This window comes from Solanum verrucosum, unplaced genomic scaffold (assembly GCF_900185275.1).
Source record: "Solanum verrucosum unplaced genomic scaffold, falcon-dt-bn FXZP01000094.1, whole genome shotgun sequence".
In the NCBI taxonomy this organism is placed as follows: Eukaryota; Viridiplantae; Streptophyta; class Magnoliopsida; order Solanales; family Solanaceae; genus Solanum; species Solanum verrucosum.
In genome coordinates this window covers 2,544,586-2,557,150 of record NW_026019970.1, presented here as the reverse complement: position 1 = coordinate 2,557,150, position 12,565 = coordinate 2,544,586, and the positions used below count along the sequence as shown (strand labels likewise).

At 34.4% G+C, this 12,565-nt stretch overlaps 1 protein-coding gene across 1 annotated transcript; it reads left to right on the top strand.

Annotated features, from left to right (window-relative positions):
• The first annotated feature begins 280 nt into the window (after positions 1-280).
• On the top strand, positions 281-6,483 carry LOC125817051 (uncharacterized). The gene is made up of 11 exons (XM_049496639.1): positions 281-395; positions 1,294-1,469; positions 1,709-1,890; positions 1,986-2,594; positions 2,681-2,737; positions 3,432-3,750; positions 3,826-4,025; positions 4,998-5,074; positions 5,569-5,670; positions 5,893-6,079; positions 6,163-6,483. Exons 2-11 carry the CDS (start codon positions 1,325-1,327, stop codon positions 6,259-6,261), a joined length of 1,977 nt encoding a protein of 658 aa, XP_049352596.1. The 5' UTR covers positions 281-395; positions 1,294-1,324; the 3' UTR covers positions 6,262-6,483.
• Positions 6,484-12,565: the final 6,082 nt, after the last annotated feature.

Below are 12,565 nucleotides of genomic sequence, written 5' to 3'. Positions count from 1 at the left end.
TTAAAATACTTTTTTAAAGAAAACAAGTTACTTACAAATAAAAAAAATGACTTCCATAATGAAAATCAAAAAAACAAATTTCACAAATGATATTCCACATTCATTGTATCCTTCTCAACCTCTAATACACCTCATCACTCTTTTTTTTTTTTGGCACATACCATAATAGTTGTCTAGATTTTATATAAATAATTTTAGCATAACATCTTTTCCTTATAAAAGGCAGCCTAGCCTAGGTACAGTGAGGATTTTTCTTGACAAAAAGAATCAGAGGGGTTATGCGTTTATGGCGTGAGTGGTGTAGAGTTTGATCAGCTTTATGCGAAATACTCGTGAGGGTGCAGTTTCACACTTGCCTATATAGTTTCTTCCATTTGAAGCTCAATTCTTCCCTGGTAATTCTCTTTCCTTTCTTCAAATCGTCTTCTGTATCTAACAATGTACGTATGCTTTTGGTTTTTGTTCACTATCATCAAGTTTAGAATTCAATCGATTCTTGTTTTTCCGTAATCAATTCAAGATTTTAAAGTCTGTGTGCAGTGTATACTGTATACAGTATGAATATATCCTGAAAGAATTCCATTAATGTATATATAGAGGTGAACGGATGGTTGTGGGGGGGTATGGATGCTGTTAGTGCAATGTACTTCGGTCTTCCTCTTGTAGGACATAGTTTTTATGCCCATATGTTGATGAGATTATGCGGATTAATTAGGGGCTTTTAACTGAGCTAATGGACGTAATTTCTTTGTTTATGTTGAAACTGTTGTGTCATTTTCATTTTTAGGGTTTGTGTGAGTTACTTTTATGACTGATGAACTAGGGCCTAGGGGCTTTAACTGATGAAATTTCTTGTTTTTTTATGTTTATTTTGGTGAAACCATTACATCCTTATTTAATTCATAGCTATAATTGAGATCTTTCTTCTGTGTACTCTGCGGTGTTGGAGGAATTGGGTGTCTGGTGGCACAAATGTGGATAAATGTGGACAAATCGGGTGTTTGTTGGTGGGAAGGGTTATCAATGACATGGAAAGAGGAAAGAACATTATGTAATAACATTGAGTAATGTGGTTAAATTTGATCAGTATGTTTTTCTTCTAGTTTTCTGGTTAACCTGGGCATGGTGTATTTTTGTTGTGGGAGAGGAGATGAGAGGTGGGAGCAAAATGGCAAGGAAGATCAAAGGAAGCTAATTTTGAAGAGTTCCGCATGTGTTGTTACTTAGATTGTTGTATTGCAATCAAAATTGTTGGAAATCCTGGATTTATATTTATCCTGATGCTCTTTTCAGGATAGGAGCAAGGAGGAGAACACATCCAATCATGGTAAATGCTTCTGCAGTTGCATCATCAAACCAGGCAAAAGATACTGGAGACTTTAAAAAATTGAGAAGAAGTCAGCTTGGCGGCGTTATATTTGGTTGCACGAATAAAACTATAAGAGAATGTCTCTCAAAACAACTATTTGGTCAGTTAATTGGGCTACTGCATCTTTCCTCAACCTTCCCCCGCTCCCCCCCCCCCCCCGGCCAAAAAAATAAAATAAAAATAAGTAAAAGAAGAAGTGGAAGAAATAAATCAAAATGATTGTGTCGAGCAGATTTGATAATGAGTTTTAGGTGTCATTTTTTGTCGTATGAGTTTTTTATTTTTTATTTTTGTTTTCCATTTTTATTCGCTATGCTTATGCTTTAAATTTTTTGACAGGTTTGCCAGTTCTACATTTTTCATATGTGCAGAATGTAGATTCAGGCTTGCCATTATTTTTGTTCAACTACAGTGATAAAAAGCTACACGGCATCTATGAAGCTGCAGGCCCTGGTCAAATGTATATCGATCAATATGCTTGGACGTCAGATGGTTCTGTCCGAACTCCTTATCCTGCACAGGTTTAAAATCTGTCTTTTCTTTTTGGGATTTTTGCTTTGGTTGATGCTTCTGGTTTAGTCCAAAAAACTCAACACTTTGCTATTTCTTTATGAAGGTTCAAATACGTGTACGTCTGCTCTGTCAACCACTGCTAGAAAATCAGTTTAAACCAGTAATTAAGGATAACTATTATGGTCAGAACCATTTCTTGTTTGAGTTAGATCACGTTCAAGCTGGTAAATTAATCTCCATATTCTCGTCTAGTCCATTTCCTTCAAGTAGTATCCCATCACAAAACTTTGCAAAACAGAGAAGTATATTCCAAGGTTTACCTGCCAATGACAAAAGAGAGGAAAATGGACATTTTCTGTCACGAGATAATTTTGCCTACTCATCTGGTTTGAATGGGAAATTGTGGACTAGAGACACTTCTCCTCTTCATTCAAATGGTAACCAGCAGCCGGAGGTACTATTAGATAATCAGGCAGAATTGGATGAAAAGGATCTGATGTACATAAAGCTTAGAGAAATGTCTCTTCAGCGTGAATTCTCACGTGGCATTACAGATGGGCCTTCAAATGAAGCCACCACTGCAGTCGTACCTGCGTCGATAAATCAAGCAATCATTGGGCAAGAAACTTTGCAGGAAGAGCTGCCACTTGGAGAAGAGCAGAATGTAGACTGCTCCGGTGACTCAACTGGTTATGCATCTGTTATAGCTCAGGTTGTTCATCTTTTTGTAGTATCTGCTGATTTTTTTGTCCGACATCTTATTGCTTTATATGACTTGGGCTATTTTGTTGGTTGCAGCTTCTTCAAGAAATGGAAAAAGAAAAGCTTAAAAGGGATAATTTGGAGCGGAGGATGGTAAGCCTTATCCCTTTTCAATCTCAGCGTTATGGCGACATCTCTATTCTGTGGTTCCATCCACTAGCTTTCCTAATTGCTCTCTATGGGTTATTGATGATGCTATAAAACATGCATTGAATTTTGAACACTTCTATGTTAACATAATTGTGACTACACTAAGAATATAAACAATATGTATAACTAAGTGTGGTATCCAATGCTATATTCAACGAGATGAACAACAAGCAAATTTGGATTTTCTCCTATAGTCTGTTTCAACAATTTTAACTGTGCGGTTTCATTACTTTTATTCTGCATTTTTTACTGTATCTGCATAATTTAAGGATATATTGGGACTATATTAAGAATATGAACTAATAGGGGATGTAATAGGGTTTCGTAGTGGGAACTGCTGTAGCCAAAATGAAACAAATTTATAACTGAGTGTGGTATCTAATTTGATATCCCTTGAGATGAACAACAAGAAAATTTGGATTCCCAAAACCACTATAGTCCGTTTATAGGATTTTCACTTTGTCTGGTCTCATATCGTTTTATGCATTTCTACTGTATGGATTGGGAGTTGGTAATAAATATTCAAAAGAAGAGAAGGATGGATTGGAAGTTATTTCTCCCCTTAGGTACATTCACAGCTGAATATATACAGATAAGAAGTAATTACCTGGTAACTCTTGGTGGTTTGGCATTTCAGGCTCGTGTAGAACAAGAGATTAAACAGTTAACATATAAATGTATGATGCTGGAGTCCTCAAATACTGTTTGTACACGTGCTGATGAAATGATTATGGACCATACTGATGATGCACACCTGAAGCATGAGATGATTTTCCTAACTGGAGGATATGATGGTGTGTCATGGTTATCTGCATTGGACTCGTATTTGCCTTCATTCGATGTGTTAAAGTCACTAAAACCAATGAATTCAGTCCGTGCATATGCCTCGGTTGCAAAGCTGAACGGAGAATTTTATGTATTTGGTGGTGGAACTGCAACCGTGTGGTACGACACAGGTACAGTCTGCACTTCTCTGCCCCTCATCAACCCCCCTCAAGTTGCTGACACTGATACACTCTTTACTTTTGAAGTTGAATCGTATAACACAGCTGATGATGAATGGACTGTGTTACCTTGTATGAAAGAGAAAAAAGGTAGCTTAGCTGGTGCAGCTTTGAAGGACAAAATATTTGCAGTTGGTGGTGGAAATGGGATTGAAAGTTTTTCACAGGTTGAAATGTATGATCCTCAAGTAGGACGATGGATCAATACACAATCCATGTTGCAGAAGGTTAACACTTTTGATCCTGTTGTATTTTGTATGTTCTATTATTGTTTCCTTTGGTGATAATATGGTTTAACCCAGAGAAACAAAAAGCATTAATAAATCTACAAGTCTGGTGTTTGTTTGGCCCTGTAAAAATAATTTGCAGTGTGACAGACAATTTCAGTCCAAAATCCAAGTTACTGACAAGAATGCTGTTTTTGTAATAGACTTCAAAGTTATTCTCATCATCTTAAATTTTGTAGCAAATCGATAAGACTTCATCTTGTCTTTTGTCCCTTTGTTTAATCCTCTTGGCTGTATATATTAGTATAAAGATATTAAGAAAATATTGATAAGTAAGATGGTATGGGGAAATAATTGGTTAAAGTGTGTTTTTCTGTTTGTTATTATTATTATTATTTTTTAAATGGGGGTAGGGGAAATTGGGGAGGGGATATTACAATATGGGGAATCAAACCTGCACCAACAAGGCAACAAGGTGAAGTTCAGGTAACTAACTGAACTCTCTTCTCTTTAGGCTCCGAGTTCTTTTTGGGGGTGATGGTCTAATTTACTAGTGGCAACGAAGTTCTTAAATGACTAGATTCTCCCGGAACGCTAGCTAAGCTAATCGTCTTAGTTCCCTTCAATTAAATCAATAAGCTTTTTGATTGATTCAGGGCGCCGCCCCCCTTCTTAGAATTAGAACCCATTGAGGGGGGCCTCGGCCCGGGAAGGGGAGAGTGGCCGACTAACCAACTGAACTACTAAATATTCCCCAGTTGTTTAGTAGTGTTATCTACAATAGCCCGTTTTAAAAGTGTTATCTACACTAGTGAAATCAATTGTGGGAAATACTTGCTAGCAAAGGTAGGAACTCCAGGACTTCCATCTGCCTGTGATTAGATTAGTTAGTGTCTGGCAGACATCTCATTTGTTTCAAGTGATAAGTTTTCTCCTCTGATGTGACTGTCTTCCTTTTCTGTATATTTGCAGAGATTTGCTCTTGCTGCGGCAGAACTTAATGGGGCATTATATGCTGTTGGTGGATTTGACGGAAGCGATTACCTGGAGTAAGTTGTAGCACACTTCCATTCTTTTTCTGCTATGAAATGTGTTAATGATACTTTCTATGTGAGCCTCGTTTTCTTGAACCATGAGATTATAATTTTCCATGGTCTTCCCCAAGAAGTTGAGATGCTTGTACATTCCCACATGCACCTTTTGTAAAATGCTAACTCTTAGGGGTATTTGGTTGGGAAGTTATCGCGGGATAAGTTATCCCACCATATATATGAGATAACTCATCCCATCACTATGGTATAAATGGTGGGATAATCCAAGGACTACCTAATACCTCCAACCAAACGCATGATAAAATAATCTTGCATTTTATCCTGGGATTATTATACCTTATACCTCATACCAAACAACCCTTTAGGTATTTCACAAGTATAGAGAAATGCTATTGTGCCATTAAGTTAAGATTATCTGCAATATGTAAAGACTGTATTCAAGTTTATGCTTTATTATCGTGTAGCATCTTTCATACTAGCTTTTTCTTCAGGACTGCTGAAAGATTTGATCCCAGAGAACATTCCTGGTCAAAAGTTGGAAGTATGAGCACAAAAAGAGGATGCCATTCGTTGGTTGCCTTGAGCGGGAAGTTGTATGTTCTTATCCTTTTTTTTTTGTATCTTAGTGATGTTTACTGACCTTAAGGGTAGAGGTTTTTTCCCCTGTGGGGTGGGGGGTGGGTGGGATTTCTTTATCGTGGTTTTCAGCATTTCCTAAGTGTGTTAGAAAATACTCTTGACAATTTCTTTTAACTTTGTAAGTCTTTCCATTTTAAAAAAGAGTAATTTCCTTTTGCTTTAACATTGCTATATAGATATGCACTTGGTGGCTACAATGGATCTACAATGGTGCCTAGCGTTGAGATATATGACCCCCGTCTAGGAACATGGATAGTTGGTGAGCCAATGAACCATTCAAGGGGATATTCAGCTGCTGCTGTTCTAAAGGGATCCATTTATGTCATTGGTGGGGTTCAGTCCAATGAGGAGATAGTAGACGTGGTATGTAACCTTATCTCGTTGTTCATCTCATGCTTAGTTTTATATTGCTCCTGGTAGCAAACTCTCATGTGTTATGGCTGCAGGTTGAATGTTACGAGGAGGGTGAAGGTTGGCAAATGCCTAGCTTGAGGGCTATTGGGAAAAGGTGTTTCTCCTCCGCTATGGTTTTAGAGGAAGACTGAACTCTGCTTTGATATAGAAGCTGATCTGGAGCTATAGGAGGTGGTTTCTTCATAGAATCTAATGCCATCCTTTGTCCGGCAGTATTTATATCTATTATTTTGAATTTGTGGATAAGATTTGTATCTGTTCCTTCTGCATTTTGTTCATACAAGCTTGAAGGAGTTTTCTCAACTTTTAGTAGTAGTAAAGTGATTTCTCTTTGCTGGAAAACAGTAAATAATAGATCGTATTGCTATTTATCTTTCCTATGGCTCTTTTTCCAGTAAAACTTCTGCATAATAGGTAGTTGCTTTTATCTGAAGGAATCAGTTTCTGGGAATGGAGAACTTGTGCAAAGTGGTGGCATCGACTCTGGAGTCGATGCCACCCATGGATACAACCTCAGCAAATCCATCTGGGTCTTTGTTCCCTCCGAAGGATACGTCTGAAGATCCTTTTAGTATAACCACCAAATACTGGGAAAAAAGAAGAAAATTTCATTAATTATTGATGCATATATCATACATATATACATTATTAGTTGATAAAGGATCCATTCACAAAGGCTTATGGATTGAAGTTTAGAGCATCCGTATATTTGGGATAAACTCCACAAAGGGATACATTTATAGGGTCTGTTTGGGTAATGATGGAAGTTACTCTTTATGGTAAGTAATTTTATGGTGTTTGATTATATATGAAACTAACCTATCGTGGAAATAGTTTCTATGAAAAAAATAATCAGTAATACTAAAAAGTAAAAACGCTAATTTGATAAGTTCCGACTAGGGTGGTAGAATGGTTAATTAATATGGATATCCACTTATATTTACCCATTTAAAAATGGGTAGTTAAATGGATAAATAGGTAAAAGATGTGCATTACACACAAACAAACAAAAAAAAGTGATAAAGGATGGGGTAGTAAGAATTTTTTATTTTTTTTTAAAAAAAATGAAACTTTTTTTTACATTTTTTTGGGATAGGGGGTGGAGAGGGGGGGATGGGTTGGTAAATTTTTTAAATATGAGTCGATCAAAAAACGAGTTAAATAAAAATGGATAAGTTATTCGACTCGACTCACATTTTAAATGGGTAAAACGAGTTACCCAATGAATAATATGGGTACCCGTATTTACCCATATTATAATAGAAATCTTGTTAAAAGCTTAAAAAACAAAAACAAAAAATTCTAGTTTTTTTTATCACTTCACTCCACCCTTACCACCCCCCCCTACCCCCCTATCCCAAAAAAATGTAAAACAAAATAAAATAAATTACCACCCCACCTCTACCAGCCCCCATCCCAAAAAAAAAATTAACAAAATTTTAAATTTTTTCCAATAATTTTTTTTTAAAAAAAAAAATCTAAAAAATTTTCCAACCCACCTCCCTACCAGCCCCCAACACCATACCATCCCCCCACCCCCTATCCCAAAAAAATGTAAAAAAAAGTGAATTTTTTTTTAAAAAAAAAAAAGACTTTCTTACTACCCTACCCTTTATCACTTTTTTTGTTTGTTTGTGTGAATGCACATCTTTTACCCATTTTATCAATTTAACTACCCACTTTTAAATGGGTAATATGTATATTATTCGTTTTTACCCATTTTTAAATGAGTTGGATACCCAACCCATTTAAAATTGATAAATATGAACGGCTATCCATATTAATTACTCATTTTGCCACACCTAGTTATAACTTTTCCTAGGGTTGTGACTTTTTCAATAAGTTGTGACTTTTTCAAAGGGTTGTGACTTCTCGGAAATGTCATAACTTTTCAGATAAAACACAAAAAAATATTTGTTCATATTACCCTTTGTTGAATATAAATAGATGGGCTTCCTCTCATTTTTCAACCACAATTATTTTTAATCTTCTACTCTTCTTCTTCTTGCATTTTAAAATTTTTTATGTGGTTTATTGTCGTTGAGTGAGTTCGAAGTGTAGAGAAATATGAGGTACCACTATTCTGATGAAATAAGTCATTTTATCCTAAGAGAATAAATTCCATAACCTCGAGTACTTGAGGAAAATAATTTTGATGATATATAATTATTTTTTTTGCTTGATATATACAGTATGTAATGTTCCAATATACGAAGTTAACATGATGTAGTCTAAATTCATTTGTTTTTGTTAACAATTTCTCTAGTGATGTAGATATATACTTCTGAATATCTTTTTCCAAAATTGAGAGAATTGTCACGATTTGTTTTTGATGTTCAAGACAAAAGAATGACTTATATAAAATATAGTTGTTCTCTTCACCTGTTCATATGACATCTAAACAATTTAACGTGGAATACACATGCAAAGCACATATTTTAGATGACAAGAAAAATATAAAACAAATAATGTCTATAAGATAATATTAGTGAGATAAGACTAATTACATGTTGAACCTCATCAAATTGAAATAAATATATACATTATTGCATTTAACTAATAAAATTTTTCATTGACCATCTTCATAGGTTTGCGTGAATAAGAGATATGTATGACGATTCCCATTGAACATTCAGAAAAGAATCTGCAATATTATTTTTTGCTAAACTTATTATTCAAATCTTCACTTAAATAAACAATACAATTTACTATAACATATATTTTTGGAATTGGTAATCACGTGCAACGTACGTGTCAAAAAACTAGTATTAGTAAAAGTGGAAACAAAAAAAAGTTAAAAGTTGAAATACCATTTTACCCCTACACTAAATAAAAATATTATAAAATAGCTAATCAATTAAATATTAAATAGTTATTATATAATATTATAAATTATTAAAAGTTGAAATACCATTTTGCCCCCTGCAGTAAATAAAAATATTATAAAATAGCTAATCAATTAAATATTAAATAGTTATTATATAATATTATAAATTATTAAAAGTTGAAATACCATTTTACTCCCTGCAGTAAATAAAAATATTATAAAATAGCTAATCAATTGAATATTAAATAGTAATTATTTATTATTATTATTATTAGGCTTAAGCCATCTGCGGCTCCTTAAGTTGTTTGCAAATTTCATTTAGACACTTCAACTAGGACTAGTACCTATTGAACACTTCTATTGTTCAGAATAAGTACCTATTTGACACTTTTCGCTGACATGGCAAGGAAGGTGTAATACACATCCATTCAACACGTCAAAACATATATATATTTTTTAAAATCACTCTCTTCTTCCTTCTTTCTTTGCCGTAACTTCTTCCAAAATCAGTACCATCTCCGCCGTTGTCGTCGATATTGCCACCACCACCTTCCACCCTTTTCTTTTCTCCTGCCTCCTCTTCCTCTCCCTCCCCCTCACCTCTATCGTATTCAACTGGGGAAACACCATTACGATTTCCTTCTCCATTTTCTTTAAATTTGCTTGATATTGTGATCTTATTTACCGGGAAATAGAGACTCATACAATGACTACTCTGTTTCTTCTTCCATTTTTTTCTTATTGAAAAATATATCTAACAAATCAGATTTAAAATAAAAAACGAATCACCTCTCCTTCCTCCTTTCTCCGTGTATTGCTTAGATGATTATGTAACCAATGATTTTATTGATACTAAAATTATAAATGGTTCATATTTTGTAGGTTCATGTATTGATTAATTTTTATGTATATGTAATTTGCTATTTTCAACTTAAAAAAAAAAGATCTGAAAAAAATTAGTGGATTAAGAGAATTTGAAGGTGACGACGGCTATGGTGGAGGATGGGGCAATGGTGACGACGACTATGGTTGATAGTAAACCTGTCTCTACTTTATAGAAATTCTCAATGCATCATTGGACATTGCAACAAGTTGCTTGATCTGTAGCTGGGTGGATGGCAACTTTAATTTTTTCTTTTTTCTTTTTTTTTCCGTCAAAATGCCACATGTACGTCATTGATTTGTCAATTTTCCACGTCATCGCGAGTGTATTACACACATTTCATACTTTTAGTTGATTGTCAAAAAAGTGTTCAAAAGGTTCAAATCCGAATTAGTTGAGGTGTCTAAGTGAATTATGCGGACAACTTTAAGGGGCCATCGATGACTTAAGCCTCATCATCATGATCATAATATATTATTATTAATATTTAACAATGTATAAAGAATGATAATTAGCTGTGAAAAGTTAGTTTAAATATTTTAAATAAAAAATGATAATTACCCACAAAATAGAGTCCGTACATATGTAAAACGTATATAACTTAAATATCTGGTTGAGGAAATCTGCAAGATGGACAAATAAAATTTAACACCTTTATAATAAAATCTCGTTGCACAACCCACATATCTTAAATTTCATTTGAAATCAATAAAAACAATTATTAATATTGATTGTTTATAAATAAAAAATTGTGAATATTAAATTATAACTAATTATTAATTAATCTAATTATGTATTACTATTTGGATGAATGGCAAATGTTTCCATTATTTACAATTTTCCGTTCTTTCCCTTTTAATGATTAATAATTAATAATATTATGCTTTTCCTTTTTACTTTTTACTGTAAAAAATAAAAGTATACTTATTATAATAACTAATTAAGATTTTAAAAATAATAATGTCACGACCAAAAAATGGACGTGATGACACTCGTCTTAACCCACCAAGACAAGTCAGCCTAAAACTCAACCATCACAATAAAATGCGAAATTTTTTATAATAAACTCAAATATACCCCCAAAATCTGGTTGTCACGTGTACAAGCCTCTAAAGTATTACAATTGAATCAAAAGAAAAATACAAGTCTCATATGACATTGTTTCTAGAGTAGAACAAGATCATAAACAAGAGTAAGAAGGATCGTTGAGAAGACAACCAACTACCTCACAAATCTCCCAGAGGCCTCGGAAAAGAAGAGAATAACAAGTACCACAAAAAACCAGACTCGTAACCTACAAAAATTTGTAGAAGCAAGGGGTGAGTACCAAACCACACGGTACTCAACAAGTAAACCTCTAAACACGAGTTAAGGGGATAGAATACAAGTACTCCTTACACCCCAACCGAACCTTCACAACTACAATCTGTATAAAACCAGCCCAACCTAACAGTTCACAATTTACAAAACAGATAGCTCAACACAACACTCTAACAATTTCATATCCTCAACAACAACAATAGTTTCATATCCTCAACAACAACACTCTAACAATTGCATACCTTCAACAACAAGCTCAATATTCACCAGTCACAAGTTCCATAGAAAGGCACTCACAAGATCAGCAACACACAAGATCAAGTTCACCAATAATAAAGAAGTGCAATGCAATGAAATGCAATGCCAAGTATAGTGATGCATGTCTGACATAGTGATACACACCCGCTGTCTCTCAGTCCGAGACCCATGGGGGACATATCTGTCCATGCATCCATCGCGGCGCGCGATACGACCCTCGATAATAGTAACCATCGCGGCGCGCGACATGTCCCTCGAAATATAGTATCCATCGCGGCGCGCGATACGTCCCTCGAAACGGTACACCCTCTTTATTTTCTTATTCTTTCTCAATGAACATAACACTTGTCACAACCATGTCTCAGAGCAATGCAAATGACATGTTCACACAAATAATGAAGAGATGACCATTTTCATAAAATTGCACAATTCACAACAAGACAATCAGGATACAACATCAACAATAATTCAACAAGCCTTTCAAACAATTCTCAACACATCACACAAACAATTGATCACATTGCCTTTTATTATCCCTTTTTCATCATTAGAATTAATTAATGTGGACAAGTCAACCCATCACCAAGCCTCATTACCCTAAACACATATTACAAGGAAATACATGAATTCCATACACTTAACAAGGATTTAGAAATCCACTTGCCTGAAATAGTCGAACAATCACTCCGGGACTTGAACCTTCCCCTTTCGTTGAACTTCTAAATCAATTCGATCTATTCAAATAAATATTCACAATAAGTTTTCAAAACTAACAACACTCATATTACTATAGGTCTAGCCTAGATCCAAAAACTCACTCAAAATTATAATCAAGTTCTTAAATCTTGATGCCAATTAACATTTCAATTATCATATTTTCCAAGTTTCAAGTCTAGGGTTAAATCCAATTTTTTTCAATATCATTATTCGAATGGTATTCATGTTATATAATATACTTAATACTTATTTATATGCACCCGATATTATATATAATAATTGAAGTTGCGACACGATGTTCATAAGAGATTTCCAACATGAAACTAAAACACGGAAACTGCATCAATTCAGGTAGAAATTCTACACCCACCCTTCTATGAATTTGCTTAATAATTGGCTCATCATTGCGCCATAATTGATCCACTATCTA